Source organism: Triticum dicoccoides, chromosome 7B (assembly GCF_002162155.2).
Source record: "Triticum dicoccoides isolate Atlit2015 ecotype Zavitan chromosome 7B, WEW_v2.0, whole genome shotgun sequence".
NCBI classification, from domain to species: domain Eukaryota; kingdom Viridiplantae; phylum Streptophyta; class Magnoliopsida; order Poales; family Poaceae; genus Triticum; species Triticum dicoccoides.
The window spans coordinates 209,364,119-209,380,627 of NC_041393.1; the positions used below are offsets into that span (position 1 = coordinate 209,364,119).

General features: G+C 44.9%; 2 protein-coding genes across 4 annotated transcripts; one reads left to right on the forward strand and one right to left on the reverse strand.

Moving 5' to 3' along the window:
• Positions 1-5,710: 5,710 nt before the first annotated feature.
• On the forward strand, positions 5,711-9,371 carry LOC119341475 (AT-hook motif nuclear-localized protein 10-like). Of its 2 annotated transcripts, XM_037613347.1 has the most exons (6): positions 5,711-6,349; positions 6,433-7,082; positions 7,646-7,698; positions 8,183-8,314; positions 8,513-8,674; positions 8,826-9,371. In XM_037613347.1, the coding sequence occupies exons 2-6, from the start codon at positions 6,548-6,550 to the stop codon at positions 9,054-9,056; spliced, it is 1,113 nt and encodes a 370-aa protein (XP_037469244.1). In that variant the 5' UTR covers positions 5,711-6,349; positions 6,433-6,547; the 3' UTR covers positions 9,057-9,371. The 2 variants fall into 2 exon arrangements, with proteins under 2 accessions (XP_037469244.1, XP_037469242.1); XM_037613345.1 differs by having other exon boundaries at positions 5,711-7,082.
• A 1,051-nt stretch (positions 9,372-10,422) lies between these two features.
• LOC119339828 (geranylgeranyl transferase type-2 subunit beta 1-like) lies at positions 10,423-13,695 on the reverse strand. Of its 2 annotated transcripts, XM_037611728.1 has the most exons (10): positions 13,540-13,695; positions 13,296-13,449; positions 13,082-13,198; positions 12,224-12,290; positions 11,978-12,126; positions 11,397-11,530; positions 11,217-11,315; positions 11,016-11,091; positions 10,785-10,895; positions 10,423-10,702 (listed from the first exon to the last, which is right to left on the reverse strand). In XM_037611728.1, exons 1-9 carry the CDS (start codon positions 13,600-13,602, stop codon positions 10,795-10,797), a joined length of 960 nt encoding a protein of 319 aa, XP_037467625.1. In that variant the 5' UTR covers positions 13,603-13,695; the 3' UTR covers positions 10,423-10,702; positions 10,785-10,794. The 2 variants fall into 2 exon arrangements, with proteins under 2 accessions (XP_037467625.1, XP_037467624.1); XM_037611727.1 differs by having other exon boundaries at positions 13,296-13,686.
• Positions 13,696-16,509: the final 2,814 nt, after the last annotated feature.

Below are 16,509 nucleotides of genomic sequence, written 5' to 3' on the forward strand. Positions count from 1 at the left end.
AATTATATATAAAAGGGTCTAGTATTTATTAGAAGTCTTCTATATTTAATTTAATACAAACCGGCCTTAAAAAGCCAAACCGGAGAAGGAAACTTGGGCCAACTTGGCCCAAGTGGAGGACCCCCCCCCTTATGGATGGAGGAGGCCGAATTGGAATAGGGAGGAGTTGGACTCCTCCCCTATGGCCGGCGCCCCAAGGACGCTCCTTCCCTCCTTGGTGGCTGCCCTCTCCATCTCCTCTAACCTATATATACTAGGGGTTTTGCTCTATTGAGACACAAGTTTGGAGCCTCCTCTAGTCCCTCTAGTTCTAGTTCTAGTCGATCCTACTTGATCTTAGAGCTAGACAAATCGTCTAATCCTCATAATTATAAGTCGATTGTTGTTCTAATCTCCTCCCTCTAATTCTTCAGCGATGATTAGCTCTGGACGGTGAAGTGCTGCCGGATCATGAAGGCTGCACGCTTGCAACCAACTAGAGAGGCCGTGATTTCAGTCTTTTGTTCGAGGGACTATTCGTGGGTGGTTCACGGGATCGTTCATAGACGGTTCGAGGGACTCCAAGTACGACCTACATCGACATGTTCTTCTTCCGCTGCAACTCGGTGACGATAGCGATCATGATCTCAACCCGTTATGCATCTTCATATTGATCTTGGGTGTGCATATGTGCGATTTTTTCTATTTTCTACTAAGTTTCCCAATAGTACCTGCCACATCCTCCTTAGGGGTGTCGTCTTGGATTCCTCATCTTTGTTAAACCTTGGTGGCTATTGTTTTCCTATGATTTCATCATCGGCTAGGCAGGTGCACGGCCTCGGGGTCGACAAGGAAGTCGGAGTGATGGCTCCAAGGAGAACCTTAGTGTTGTAGAGTGTCAAATCTGGTCGCGTGGGTGGCAGAGTCGTTAGCTCGTGTGGAACACGATCTTGGGGTCAGTGGGGAAGTTGGAGTGGCGGCTTTGAAGAGTAGTTATGTGTTGTGAGCGTCTGATTTGGCCGCATGGGCAGGAGAGTTGTCAACTTGTGTGGAGCGTGGCCTCAGGGCCGGTGTGTGTGTGTGTGTTTGTCGAGGTCTATAAGTCGTAGTGGCGGCTCCGAGTCGGGTGTTTGGGTGTCTACTCTGGTTTCTTGGGCAATAGAGTCGTCGACTCATTTGGTCACCAGTTTCGGGGCTGGTGTGTGTTCGTTGTATAGGTTTTCGGACAGTTTTCCTTATAAACTAACCAATTCTCTTCATCTTAATGAAAAGGCGGAGCTCTTGTTAGTTGCTCAAAAGGAAATGAAGGAGAAGAAAAAACAACAACCATATTGTTATCACTCGAACATTATAAGACTAAATCGACATTGAAGTTTGTTCGATTGCACCATGTAACAAAAATCTGAGAGGCCCAAGTCAAGGGGAAAACTCTTTCAGAATATATGTAACATCCCAATTTTCAATTTGGATGTTATACATAGATCATCATATGCATATCACATTTTATTTGCATTTGGTTGAGATCCTCGGAATCTTCAGCAACTCAAGGACCCAAGGAAAGAGTTGGAGATTTCATAAAATTTTCATATTTGAATTTATTTCAAATTTGAAAAGAGGATCAATTTGATTTTAATAATTTCTCTCCAATTATTTTTCAACAATAATAATAAATGAGAGAAGATAATATGACTTCTTCAAAACAGAGGACAAATATTGGAGAAGAAATGTTGAAATCAAATAACTATTTTATTTGTATTTTAGTTGCAGTTTTATTTGAACTAGAGAAAAACATGCATTTTTAAAAAATTGCATTTAGTCCAGAAAAATGTTCATCTTGTCCCAAATATTAGTTTTGGACGGTGAAAATTGTTTCTACAGTTTTTAGAATTTTATTAATAATTTATTAGGATTTTCTTCGCGGAAATTGTTTTAAAAAAAATCTTCCTGGGCCGGCCCAGCCGAGCCGGGCCACCTACCCAGCGCCGCGCCGCCGCCTTCCTCCCGCTCGGGAGTCCCGGCCGCCGCTGCGGTGGAGTCCAGCTCGGACTCCACCATCGCCCGACGCCGCCCCCTCCCCAAGAGAGCCCCCCGGCCCTTTATAAGGAGCCGACCCCGGCCCCCTTCCACCTCGTCAGCCACCGCCGCCTGCGCCACCGCTGCCGCTTTTGCTCGTCGTCGCCTGCCGCTAGCTGCTGCCACCCCGCGTCGCCGCCGTCGCCCCGAGTCGTCGCCGCCACCCACCGCCGCCGCCGCCCGCCCAGCCGGATTCTGCCGCCACCCGATGCCGAACCCGCCGGATCTCGTCGACGCCAGTTGACCGGTATAACCCGCCGGTCTTTTCTCGGTTTAGTTCGATTTCTTTAGTTTTGGTTTATTAGGTTTAGATTGTTTTTTTTAGTTCGTTAGTTAGCGAACGTTCACCCTTTGGTTTCTTATAGCGAACGAATTCGTTCGTTACGATCTGTTAGCCAACGTTCGTTCTGTAGATTTTTCCTTTTAGTTTTATTTTTCGGTTAGGGACCTATCCGCGAATAGTTTCTCGTGATCTAGCCCCTGATCTTAAAACTAGCGTAACTTTTAGCTTGTTTATCCAAATTAGATGAAACCAACGCCTAAATCTTCGTAAATATCTCTTCTTTATAGTAAACCAACTTGAACATGATTTTTAAAAACTAAAATTTGAGTTTAGTTCAGATTAGTTTTCGATCTTGTTTTGTTTGTATCTTGAGTTTCGTAGCTCCATTTGAGTTGTTTGTTTTTGCAAATCGTAGCTAATCACATGTACCTACTGTTACGATCTAATCCACATGAAAATAATGCTGTTAGGTTTTGTTTTCTATTTAGTTTAGTCGTTTGCTTGTTTCGAGTTTGATTTGGATCTTTTCTCGATTTCTCTTTGTTTCGTTTGAGTGATTGCTTATGTATGCTACTGTTTGTCTATGCTAAATTATCCTGAGTGCGAAGCTTGTTACTACGAATCCCTAGAGTTTGCAGCTTATTAGCAAGTCAAGTTACACTTCGATCATACTCTTCTATACCCAGTTTTTACTATGCATTAGTTGTGCCCCTCAAATATTTGCATGAGTAGGATTGAGACATGTGGTTTGGTTGTAGTATTATGAGGTAGGAACCTAATACCTTTTGATCACCCCGGGAATATACATTATGCTCTATTATTGCTTAGCCATGCTCGTAGATGGGGATTGGATCGCGATATACGTGGAAGTTATGAGAGTTATTAATCTTGGATAACATTAAGGTGACAAATTTAATACACATCTGGGTGGATTGGTTGGGGCACCTGGAGAATCCAGTGTTTGTCCATTTGGGAAATCCCGGAGTACCCGTGTGATTTTTCCTTGGTTCGCCACCCAAGCTCAAAGGGATCATATGATATTTCATGCCTAGAAACTTCCGTGTGCAGCCACAAGCCATTATGGGCTCTGGCATAGTTGAGTAAGTTGTGTGAGTTCTCGAAGAGGTGGACTAGTAGATGTAGGGGAAAGTAGGTGTACCGGTCTACCCGGAGTAGAGAGTTAATGCTTCAGAAAGACTATGTCTCGATCTTCCGATCATGGATGCGGTCGAGTCTTGTGGGGAAAAGTGTGCAAACCTCTGCAGAGTGTATAAACTAATCATGGTTAGTCATGTCCCTGGTTATGGACATCTTGGGTATCTGGAATTGGATATTATTGTTGATCTCATCACTACTTAATTAATTGAATTGGTTTTAATGATGATACTTGTTTAATTAGGATTTGAGTTGGAGGAACCTTCTCAAATATTGGTACAACTTGGGAGTAGTAAATAAAATTTATTTCTTTGTTGTAGGAAAAAATTAGCTTTATGCAAAATCTTAAACTTAGAGCCTCCACCAGCCAAATATTGCATGTACATATAGTTCTTGCATTCATTTCTTTACAGTGTAACTCTGCCAGCATATTCAATGTGCTGACCTACACGACTGCAACGTCTCATGTTGCAGACTACTCAGACGACGTATAAGGTGCGATAGGTCATTGTCGTGCACTCAGCTATGCTGTCGGAGTTGATGGACTCATTTACCTTCGAAGCTTCCGCGGTTATTTAGTTTAGATGGCCTTCAGCCATATTATTTTTATGTAATCATACTCTTTATGAGGACTCGATGTAATAAGTGTGTGATTGAACTCTGTTATAATTCCTCAAGTACTGGGTGTGTCAGCATTACCGATCCAGGGTTGACACTTAAGCACAGGGACTTCGGTCCATTGAGATCGTGGTCGCTACAATATAGTGAGACCTAATCCTCATAAAAATACCAACAAGATCCAATTATACCAAAATAAGATTACTTATTGTACTACAAGGATCAGATTAGCAAGCGTGTGACGTCAAGTTGTTGCATTCTAATAATTTTGTGGCAAAAATAAACCATTTTACCGGTTGTCCCCGTAGGGACACAACTAATCCATTTGATTTGTGTAGTTGTACACATGTTTTAGGAACTGTCTATCCCTCACATGCCTAAAACTTCTTCTGTATCAGTCACTTTTACTCCGATCCATCGGATCACTGATGAACGTCCATATCTCCTTCTTCCTTCTTTAACCGTCGATGGTCATCTTCTTCCCTGATCCTGCAGCCCCCTCTGACCCAGCCCTAACCGTCTGCCACCGCCTCCCGCGGCCGGCGGCTATCGCAGCCTTGCCATCTCACCTTTCCCAACCCCCCCCTGTCGGTGTCAAAACCGACGGATCTCGGGTAGGGGGTCTCGAACTGTGCGTCTAAGGCTAATGGTAACAGGAGACTGGGGACACGATGTTTACCCAGGTTCGGGCCCTCTCGATGGAGGTAATACCCTACTTCCTGCTTGATTGATCTTGATGATATGAGTATTACAAGAGTTGATCTACCACGAGATCAGAGAGGCTAAACCCTAGAAGCTAGCCTATGGTATGATTGTTGTTGTTGTGTCCTACGGACTAAACCCTCCGGTTTATATAGACACCGGAGGGGGCTAGGGTTACACAGAGTCGGTTACAGAGAAAGAGATCTACATCCGAATCGCCAAGCTTGCCTTCCACGCCAAGGAGAGTCTCATCCAGACACGGGACGAAGTCTTCAATTTTGTATCTTCATAGTCCAACAGTCCGGCCAAAGTATATAGTCCGGCTGTTCGGATACCCCCTTATCCAGGACTCCCTCACCCCCACTGCCCCCTCCATCCCATCTAAGTCCCGCCTCATCGTTGAAGAATTCCGGCAATCCCCTGCACCTCACCCCTAAGATAGATAGTGGGGCCGCCTCTTCTCCGGCGAGATTTGATCTTATCCGGCGAGCTTGGGATGAACGAGGAAAAGTGACTGACACGAAGGAAATTTTCAGGCACCTGAAATATAGCAAAACCACATGTTTTATGATCATTTGTTTGAAATGCAAACGAAATCATGAATTTCTATGTAATTCTAGTGGTCTCATGTCAAGATCTTTTAACCCGCCGGCGACCCCCAAAATGGCAACCTAAAAAAACAGAAATGCTGGTTTTAAATATTCTAAAACATAAAAAATCTAAAACTATTCTGCCAATCTGGTCAAACAGAAACGTGCTCTTATTTTTGGGCTCTATCTGCGTGCCAGTTGTTGCTAGCATGCTGGGAAAATCGCCGTGGTTCAGGCCAAGTGGCCACAGTGGCAAAGAGCGGAGGTGTAGCCTAGGCAAGCGAGGCCAAAAGCCGAGAGGAGGATCCGAGAGCAAATACCACATATTCAGGGGAGCAAAGCTGCTAGACACCTGCAACCATCCATGATCCATCTACTCTACTCTGCTCCCCTCCTCTCCTTCTTATCTGCTACAGCAACTATATATTTCCCCCGAGGCAATTTCGGCGTGCTTTACTTACCAGCGGCCTGTTTTTCCCTCCCCCTGACACAAAAAGGCAAAATCTATTTTTGTTAATTAGGAAAAAGAAAGAGCGCGTGTGAACTGGCGAGGGTGGGAAAAAAGGGGGATATATTGGAGGCTGTAGGCAGGAAACTATGGGAGCTGGGTAGGAGTAGCTCAAAAATCTGTGAATTCGTTTCTTCTGTCCCTCTCTTGTGATCTTCTCCGTCTGTAGCGCTGGAGTGAGCTCGTGATGTCTCCATTTTAGGACGGAGGAGTGTGCAAGTGTGCTTCTTCTTCTTAGTATTATTATCATTTCTTTTCTGTTTGCACCCCAGATATTTCCTTTTGCTGCAACTGTTGAGCTCCAAATCTGCCGTGGTTCATTTCGTCTTTGATTCCGGAGGGAGAAGGGGATCTGCCATTTCTGTGCTCGGTTCACCAATTTCTTGCTCAAACTACTCCTTCTCTTGAGATTTTACCGTTCCCCTTTTCAGTTTCTTGGAGGTAATTTCTTGTGCTGTAAAACTCTGGTTTGCCGCTAGAAAGATCTCGTGTTTGACCGGAGACGGGTTTATGGGTTTTCGCAGCTTCCTAATCCCTAGTCCTAACTTCGCTTGAGCGCTCGTGAGCTCTTAGTTAGCGGTGTGAAAATCGCGGCGTCGAGTGTTCTCGTGCAAGAATCGGTTGCTGCTGCTGCTAGCCATGGAGGTGAGGTCCGAGCAAGGGCTAATGGCGGGAAGGGATCTGTTCGGCTTGCCCAAGAGCCAGCCGGCGCCGGCGCCAGCAGCTCCGGCAGCGCCGCCGTCCTCGGCAGCCATGCAGAGCGTGCGCATGGCGTACACCGCGGACGGCACACCCGTGTTTGCCCCGGTGAGCTCTGCGGTCGCGCCGCCGGGTTACCAACCGGCAGGGTCTGCAGCACCAGCGCATGGCTCTAGCATGTCCGCTGCTCGGGCCGCCGGAGGAAATGGCGTCGCTGCGCCGCCGGGCATGGGTGAACCGTCGGCGAAGAAGAAGCGCGGGCGGCCAAGGAAGTACGGGCCCGACGCGGCCATGTCTCTGGCACTGGTGACTGTGCCGACGGCTGCAGGCTCGACAGGTGTGACACAGGGTGCTTCTGGGCGGCCGTTCTCACCCACGCTGCCGGGAAACTTCGTGCCGTCGGCGTCGCCGGATGGAGGGAAGAAACGCGGCCGGCCCAAGGGATCTACCAACAAGCCCCGCGTGGATGGTGCCGGTAACATCTCGATTCCCTATTAATATTCTGTGTTGAACACTATTTGCATTTTCAAGATTTTAGGTCCAAGAATAGTGATAACTGAAGCTCATCATTTTGTGTGTGTATGGATTTATGGTAGAATATGAGTACAGGTTTCTCTTTGAACTGGGTTAAGTGTGCTATTTGTCTCTGGTCAGAGGCTAAATGAGATATATTGCACACTCTACACTGTCAGAATTAAAGGATGAACTGCTAGGGAGATTTAGCAATCTAGCACTCCCTTGTTGTTTTACTTTGATTGATTCGAAATTGAAAATATTGGTAAGGCAGGTTTACCTAAAGCATTTACAGTGATCTCTCTCAAAAAAAAAAGCATTTACAGTGATTCACGTATTGATGCATTTCTGAGATGTTTAATTTGATGCTGTTTTTCTCCTTGAATTATGGACCATACAATTTTTTTGTTTGAAGTGTCCTGTTTGCATATTTTTATTATATTAATGTGACACTGATGTTTGTTGACTTTGCATCTGTGAAGTTCTTCTTTGCATAGTTAGTCCTAAGTTTAAGCTATTTTGCAGGGCCGGCAGGAGTTGGATTCACACCTCATGTTCTTACAGTTCAAGCTGGGGAGGTATAGTAATATTTGAACATTTGAACTTCCATGCTATACTCAATGATGTTTGAAGGATGAACTACTTTTAATCGGTTAATCTTATCCCATGCATCAAGATAAATGCTGCTGATGGTTATGTGCAATTTTTCTAGTTTACCCTCCCAATTCTGACCCTACAAATCTCAATCAACCTTCATATCCGATATCCTAGAGCACAAAATCCAGTCTGCATTAAGCCAATGTTATTTTGGCCAGGATTTCATGTTGTGCTTTAGAAGATTTATAATTTGATCATAATTTTTATTTATTTTACTTATTGATGCTTTGCGGGTTTGTGCCTCCTTTTTGTTTTTTTTTATGCTTTGCTATACATATTTTACCCTGCTGCATAACTTGGATGCTACATCGCCTTCCTCTAGAAAGTGTTAAGCTGGCGAGTTCTGTAGGTATCAGCACAGCTTTCCTCTAACTAACAAAGAATATATTGAACTCTGTTTTTCAGGATGTATCGTCAAAGATTATGTCATTTTCTCAGAATGGAACTCGTGCAGTTTGTGTTCTCTCAGCAAATGGTTCCATATCAAATGTAACACTTCGTCAAACTGGTACATCAGGTGGAACTGTAACATATGAGGTTTGTACTTTTAACCAGTTTGAAGTAGTTCAATCTGAATTAGTTACCAGGTTGTGGGCTGTTTGCAATAAAGCACGTAAGATGTTGTCATGAGGCAACGAGCAGTGCAAATTCCTGCATGGTTGTGGGGTTCAGTGTCCATGTACAATATACAATATGTCACTCACCAATGCTGATTATTTTTTGTTTCCTCCACAGGGCCGATTTGAGATACTGTCACTCTCCGGGTCGATCTTTGTAACGGACAACGGAGGCCAGCGTACCCGAACAGGGGGCCTCAGCGTTTCGTTGGCTGGTCCTGACGGTCGTCTCTTGGGTGGAGGGGTCGCAGGACTTCTCATAGCAGCTTCTCCAATCCAGGTATTGTTTTCTACCCCGCAATTTTTCATGTGCTAACAAAAGGAAAGTGCCAATGACATGAGATGCTCTAACTCTGTGCATATTTTCTCCTCACTGGATTTCAGCAAACGAGAATCATATCATTTACCAGTATTACTCGTGTTGTATGCAGATAGTAGTGGGAAGCTTCAATGCTGGTGGGAAAAAAGAGCCGAAGCCACAGGCTCCTCCTGAGCCCGTACCACTGAAGGTCGTTCCAAGCACTGGGATGGCGGCCAACAGCCCCCCTTCAAGAGGCACATTGAGCGAATCGTCTGGTGGCACCGCAAGCCCAAGACATCAAGGCTACGCCTCCAACAACAATAACCAGCCGCCGATCTTGTCCAGCATGCCCTGGAAATAACTCAGCATCCTTGACCGAATTCGGACATCGATAGACTGTTGGTGAACTGCCTCCCTGGCAGGAAGTAGAAATGTCACTTCTGTCTAACTAGCTCCCATTTAGTCGTATAAATCAGAAGTTTAATTAGGGAGCATTGTAGCTGGTATAAGTGGTAACTGCAGCTGCTGTGTAGGTCGTCTCAGCTTGAATTTCTGTGCCACTTAGTTGTTTATTGTTGTCTTGAGATGATGTATTTAGGTATGATCTTGTGACCCTATGAGGCGCTATGGAATAATCATGTTCTTATGTTCAGTCAATTTATGTAATTTTCATGTATGTCCTGCAAAAATTGTTTTGCCGGCTCACTTACCTGATTTGTTCAATGCCCCAAAAGCGATACAAGAATTTGACCAAGACGCAAGACAAAACTTGTGCCAAAACATAAGGTTACAAGCATATATAAGATCAACACAGCAATTGGCATTCTGTGGAACAAACGTTCTTTACAGCAGTATGCTACGTATAACCATTGGCTTCGGCGGGAGGCCACTATATTGCAACTCCAAACATTCTTTACAGCAGTATTCTAACCATTGGCTTCGGCAGCCACTATATTGCAGTTCCAGTTAGTTAAAGCCAACAATGACAGGTCGCCCTTCGAGCAACTCTGGCAGAATCACTAAAATCTCATCTCCATATTCGCTGAAAGGGCGACGTGTCAAAATTTATGGAGCCTAAAACAGGTGACTGAAACTCAGATTCGCTATAATATTGGGCTGCATATTGTATCTACCGTTTGGGACCCACCTGTCATTGGGAGAGACATATTCACCTTCTCCAAAACTCCCGACGTCTCTCTCTGCTCAAGTTCACCCTGATTCCTCTCTCCCACTCCCCGATCTCGAGTGTGGTGGCCGCTCTCTGCTCCATCCCCTACCCGTCGACTCCTCCCTCCCGCTCGGGCTCTACTGCCGACGCAGTGAGGCGCAACTCCACGAGGCCAACAATGGTGGGGACGTCGAGCTCGCTAACCGCAGCAAAATGAAGGGGAGCGCGTAGGCAACGTCAAAGATAGGGCCACGAGGTTGAGCAGCAATGTGGGATGGGTAGCAGCAATGGAATTGCACGTGCAGCGTCAAGGCGGGCTCAAGCCGGAGGTGGAACTTCCCTCACGCCAGAAATCCCAGCGTCAAGGCGGGCTCAAGCCGGAGGAGGAACTTCCCTCCCGCCAGAAATCCCATGGATGAACACCCTCCGAAATCTTCCCCTGCCTCCAAATACACAGGCTGGAGGGGAGAATATGGAGTGCCTTCCGAATTTTTTGTTGAATAGCGATCCATATGACGGTTATTATGGAGGGAAAGGGTATACAGCCATTCGGCTAGAGTTGGTCGGCCAACCAAGATAATTTTGAAAGATTATACTATTCCAACAAAAATAATCTTGATTGAATTTGATTCTCAGTCCTTGGACGTTACACTCTTCTACATAACCAAGTGTCCGGATTTCCTGGTAAATATGAGGCCTGCACTATATCATCAAACGTTCAAAGCCATGATCTCATGCATGGGAGTGATCAGAAACATCAGTGCGAGCTACCGAAGGAGGGGTAAGCTCTCCACTCGTGCTGACCTGACGTCATCGCAGTCACAACATGATCTTCCTAGCTGTGAACCAATAGAATAGGAATGAGATATATGTCAAAGAACAAAACACGAGGTGAGTCAGAAAAGCAAGAGCTGAGCCAACCTAAGGCACACTATTGTTGTTTTGTCAAGAAGATCCTGTTGACAACATCTAAAGGGAGGGCGTAGGCAGGATCGATAGGCTTCACTCCAGGATACTCCATCAATGAAAGCCCTGTTTTTGCAAGAGGCTAACTAATTCAGCAAGGAGTTTATGACTTTGAATCATTCGAATAGCATACTGCAAGATCCCTGTGGTTAACTACTGTACTATGGGAGGAAGTAATATAAATACCTGCAACTCCAAAGTACGTGTGGTAGATATCGACCGCATTATCTGGTCTATCAGAAATTCCACCATTTTCCTTGTCCTGCCAACGTAAATAGTTATGACAATATATACGGTAAATGGAGAAAATTGATCTTTTAGATGATGGGAGTAAGAAGTTGGACACATAATTATCAGAATTTCAGAGCAAGAATCACGAGCAGTTACCTGACAGTTCAATATGAACTTTGCAAGTTTTTCCTTGTCAATCCAGTGCACTCTATCAATAATTATCAAGCTTGATAACACCCACCATGAATAGCACACCTATTGCGAGCAGTTCAATTAAATCTATGGTACAGTGAGAAATGCAAAAGGTGCACAATCTGAGAAAGCAGTCAATCTCACATCAGCAAGTTTCTCAGGACGCCCATTGAGCCCTCCATCTCTACACTGGCGCTCACAAAGCCACCATCCAAGGAGATCTCTATCAATGTGATGCAAAGAGCCGGTGATTGCGAGAGCACCAACACAACAGAATACTGCACGGAATGGATACATGTTTTCAGGTTATCTGGCCGCTATAAAGTGACAACTTGGAGAGAAATAAAAAGATCAAGGAAATAATCTTGTGACAATGCAAATTTCAGGTCATCATAGGAGTGCCACAATAATAATCATAGCAAATTGATTGGATAAATAGTAAATATCTTGCATTTTCCTGAAGGAAATGTTTTTTACGTTTGTACAACCAACAGCGTAGACAAGAACCAACAGCGTAGACAAGAATAATCAATTCTATCCCTCTTGTTCTTCCGGAATACAGATAGAAATACAAATAGACGATCTGACATGAATCTGATAAGGCATCATACTAGAACACTTGGAATCGATGGACTTTCAGTAGGATCTATTTTATTGACAAAATTACAGTTCTACTCAGGTACAATAGCAGTATGATTTGAGAGTAAAATCAAGATAATACATACTCTGCCCAGCATGAGACTCCCCTCCTGGCATAGCCCCAAATCCGCCGTCCAAGTTCTTACAGCTAACAATATATTCTACAGCCTTGTCCACATTAATTTTGTGCAGACGATGCAGTAATGACAAGGTACATATGGAAATATACGAGAACCTACAAGATATATATTACATTCATATTAGTAGCTCACACAGATGCTGCATTCAAAGAAAACACATGGGAACTCAAAAAGAACAGTTAAGTTTTTTACCTAGTATCAACTTCACCCCAAATATCACCAGAAAATGACCCATCCTCATTTTGAAGTCCAGTAATATCTGACACAATTTAGATAGGAAAAAGAACAGTGTACCAGATTTCAAGCTCAGGGTGCGGCCGTTTCAATTCATTCAGAAAACTAAAGGCTTGCAGAAGCTTCCAATGTTATTACTACTTCCCCATTTCATGATATACAGCATGCAATTTAAGTCGAGCGACAAGGTAATCAAATACCTAGAACTGGCTAATGTAGCAGATTAGTGTACCACAAATTTACTGTGTCACAGCCACACATAATCGATCATCTACCAAGTACTATCTCATATGGCATTGTATTCCGAGCAGTTTTAACATGATCCCTCTTACCTCCTCCTTTCATACGAGGGAAGAGTATAAAATACTAGATCTGAGCCGTTGATTTCATTAAGTAGTGGGTCTAAGTAACTCTTACCTTCTTACCTCCCATGTGAAAAGAAGAGGTAAGAGGGACCATGTTAAAATTGCTCTTGTATTCCGGATGCAGCAGCAGACTAAAATTTTGACATGCTGCACTTAGTCAGGAAATTAGCGGATCATGGTTCATATAGATGCTAAGCTGCAAATTAACATAACTTCATAAAGCCATCCACATTTCAAGATGAAATGTTTTTCTCCTTCACTGCTGAGAGAAAAAGTAATGTAAATGCAACACAATATTTCAGCTTTCTTACTGGTAATTCAGGGAAATCAAGCGGCTCCAAAACAAGATGAGAGATTTGACTACAACCATTAGGACGCCGCTAACCTAACATTCACAAAACTGCTACAGCAGGAGCAGCATGAAGCTCACTGAAGATCTTGAAAAGGATACAATCAGCAATTTTGTCTGCATCAACAACATCGAGCCGATCGAAGAGGCAGAGGACCTGCACGGCGCTGAGCGTGTAGAGGACATGCGGGTCGTGCCCAACGTTCCCCCCGAACCCACCTGCACAGCCACATCCCAAGAAGACATACAACCGAATCATTCAAGAACCGAGGATCCGAATCGACAAAACCAAGGCTTCCCCCTGCAGTCAAAGTACCAGATTCCGGGTGGTAGCACGACATGATCCAGTCGACGACCTCGGCGGCGTCCACGGCGTGAAGCTTGTGGAGGAGGTCGAGCGTGGTGAGGCCCCAGTAGGCGCCGCTGGCCCGGAGGTGCTCCATCACCAGCGACTCGAACGAGTCCTTCTTCTGCGGCAAACGGCGAGGAGGACGGATGAGTTGTCGCCGGAGACGGTTCGCATCCGAGAGGGGGTATGGGTTGGGTGGGTGGTTGCTTACCTTCTCCGCGGTGACGATGTAGCGGACGTGCTTCTCCGCGGCCAGCTCCCCCTCTTCACCCATGGCTTCCTCCTCCTCGCTTTGCTTGGTTAGCGATGCTCCGTCGACGACTGCTGTGCTCTTCGCCGCGAGCGTGGTGGATTCAGGGGAATCAGGGGCCCGAGCGGATGGGTTACTGGGCTAGGCGGGCCTGTGGTATGGATTGTTCGGCGAGATGGGCCTCGTGGATCCATGACGCGTTTGGTAACCTGCACCAGCTAGGTGGAAACCACTAATTGCACAGGTTACTTCAACCTCCACAGGTTGTGTGCGTCACTTGTCGCAACATAATATTTTTTCTTTTTTTATATATCAGTTTTTTTGGAACAGTTTATTCAAAACATTTTATCTCTTAAACCGTGCGTTTCAATCTCAAACTGTTTTCACAGTTGGATTTCTCACGTCAAGATCTTCAAACTAGATCCCATGTTGATAGGTTTTGACAAAAAAAATCATGAAAAAACCGAAAGAAAAAACTGAACTAGAAGCATGTTTTTTTTTAAGTAGGCACGACTGTGCCTCTTGCGGAAGCAAATCCATGCCTCCACTAGAAACAAATATGTGCATCTCGTGAAAGAAAAAACATGTTTTTTCATTTTGAAAAGGCACGATCGTGCCTCTCGCGGTAGAAAAAGAAAAAAAATGCATTTTTTTACTATTTCTAAGAGGCACGTCCGTGCCACTCTCGGAAGCAAATGTGTCTCTCGTGAAAGTAAAAAACCCACGTATTTTTCGTTTTCGAGGGGCACGACCGTGCCTCTAGCAGAAGGAAATTTGTGCCTCTCACAGAAACAAAAAGGAAGAAAACGCGTTTTTCGCACAATTTTTTTTTGAGAATATTTTTTTATTCAAAATCTAGGAAACACCGCTGGAAAACCAAAAGGCCGAAAACCCTCAAAAAACCATCTAAAAAGCCAAAAAAGTGTGCAGAAAAATAAATAAAAAACAAAATTTGAAGGGTGCGCCCAGAGCACAACACATGGCGGTGGCTGAGAGCACGACACGTGGTGACGGCTGAGAGCGCTGTGGCGCGCTCTTAGCACCCCCAGGTGACTGTTAGAGGCTCTCGAAGGATCACTCGTTAATTAGACACTTCCTTGGTAGGTTGGGCTACATCAGATTCTTGCATAGCACGGTTCTTAAAGCACCTCCCAGCCAGGCCCGCTAGGAACGGTTGATTCGGCTGTTTCAGCAAGCCAGGCTCGAGCGATGCAGGAGGGGAGGGGAATGCGATGCTGACCTCCCACGTCCACGGAGATTGCGCGAGCTCACACGTCTCCGAACAAGCGATGGGAGGAATTGGCGTCAACAGCCGAATCGGGCGCCACATATAGCCAGCCTCACCTCTCCCCCAAATTCCTGCCACCATTCCCCCCTCACGAGCTTCCCGTCCTGCGTAGATCGCCAACAAAGACCAGGTAAGCGGTGCTCCTGCTTCGGCGTTGGTTGATGGCAGCGGCGATTCGAGTCTTCTTCTCCGTCATGTCCCGCGCCCCTTCGAGCTCCTCTGATGGCGTCTGTGAGTTCAGCCACCCCTCCTATGTACTCGTTCTAACTAGATCTGTGAGCATGTGGTAGGGTTTGATCTATGACCATCTTCTCGTATTGTACAACGTCGATCTATATGAATGTTATGTTCTGATAGCTAGAGGTGATGGTTTGTAGCATGATAGAAGTTGTTTCCATACCAGCAAGGATTAATAGCTATTGGTGATGGATTGCTAGCATGCTTGATGTGCACTATGCTAGTTTGCAAGCATGTGTGGTACTTTATTGAACTGCTTGATATGATTTGAGCTGATGTGTTGAATAGATCATCTATCTGTACATGTGTAGTGTTCGTTCATACTATCCATATGTAGTGTTTGAAGGAAATATGCCCTAGAGGAAATAATAAAGTTGTTAATTTTATATTTCCTTATATCATGATAAATGTCTATTGTTCATGCTAGAATTGTATTAACCGGAAACTTGATAGATGTGTGAATACATAGACAAAACACCGTGTCCCTAGTATGCCTCTACTTGACTAGCTCGTTGATCAAAGATGGTTAAGTTTTCTAGCCATGGACATGTGTTGTCATTTGATGAACAAGACCCATCTGTTAGCTTAGCATAATGATCGTTCAGTTTTATTGCTACTGCTTTCTTCATGTCAAATACATATTCCTCCGACTATGAGATTATGCAACTCCCGGACACCGGAGGAATGCCTTGTGTGCTATCAAACATCACAACGTAACTGGGTGATTATAAAGATGCTCTACAGGTATCTCCGAAGGTGTTTGTTGGGTTGGGGGTGATTATAAAGATGCTCTACATGTATCACCGAAGGTGTTTGTTCGGTTGGCATAGATCGAGATTAGGATTTGTCAATCCGAGTATCAGAGAGGTATCTCCGGGCCCTCTCGATAATGCACATCACATGAAGCCTTGCAAGCAATGTGACTAATGAGTTAGTTACGGGATGATGCACTACGAAACGAGTAAAGAGACTTGCCGGTAACGAGATTGAACTAGGTATGAAGATATCGACGATTGAATCTCGGGCAAGTAACATACCGATGACAAAGGGAATAATGTATGTTGACATTGCGGTTCGACCGATAAAGATCTTCGTAGAATATGTGGGAACCAATATGAGCATCCAGGTTGCGCTATTGGTTATTGACTAGAGAGGTGTCTCGGTCATGTCTACATAGTTCTCGAACCTGTAGGGTCCGCACGCTTAACGTTCGATGATGATATGTATTATATGAGGTATGTGTTTTGGTGACCGGAGGTTGTTCGGAGTCCCGGATGAGATCATGGACATGACGAGGAGTCTCGAAATGGTTGAGAGGTAAAGATTGATATATTGGAAGGTTAAATTCGGACACATGAATGGTTCCAGAGTGGTTATGGTATTTTTCGGAGTACCGAGGGGTTACC

Bases quoted from the DNA above. Each gene is read 5' to 3' on its own strand.
- LOC119341475 (XM_037613345.1), top strand. From the start codon at position 6,548: ATGGAGGTGAGGTCCGAGCAAGGGCTAATGGCGGGAAGGGATCTGTTC. The intron at 7,083-7,645 runs GTAACATCTCGA...GCTATTTTGCAG, and splicing joins GCCCCGCGTGGATGGTGCCG to GGCCGGCAGGAGTTGGATTC. The intron at 7,699-8,182 runs GTATAGTAATAT...TCTGTTTTTCAG, and splicing joins TTACAGTTCAAGCTGGGGAG to GATGTATCGTCAAAGATTAT.
- LOC119339828 (XM_037611727.1), bottom strand. From the start codon at position 13,602: ATGGGTGAAGAGGGGGAGCTGGCCGCGGAGAAGCACGTCCGCTACATC. The intron at 12,127-12,223 runs GTAAAAAACTTA...TATATCTTGTAG, and splicing joins TGGGGTGAAGTTGATACTAG to GTTCTCGTATATTTCCATAT. The intron at 10,896-11,015 runs GTATTTATATTA...TTGCAAAAACAG, and splicing joins CACGTACTTTGGAGTTGCAG to GGCTTTCATTGATGGAGTAT.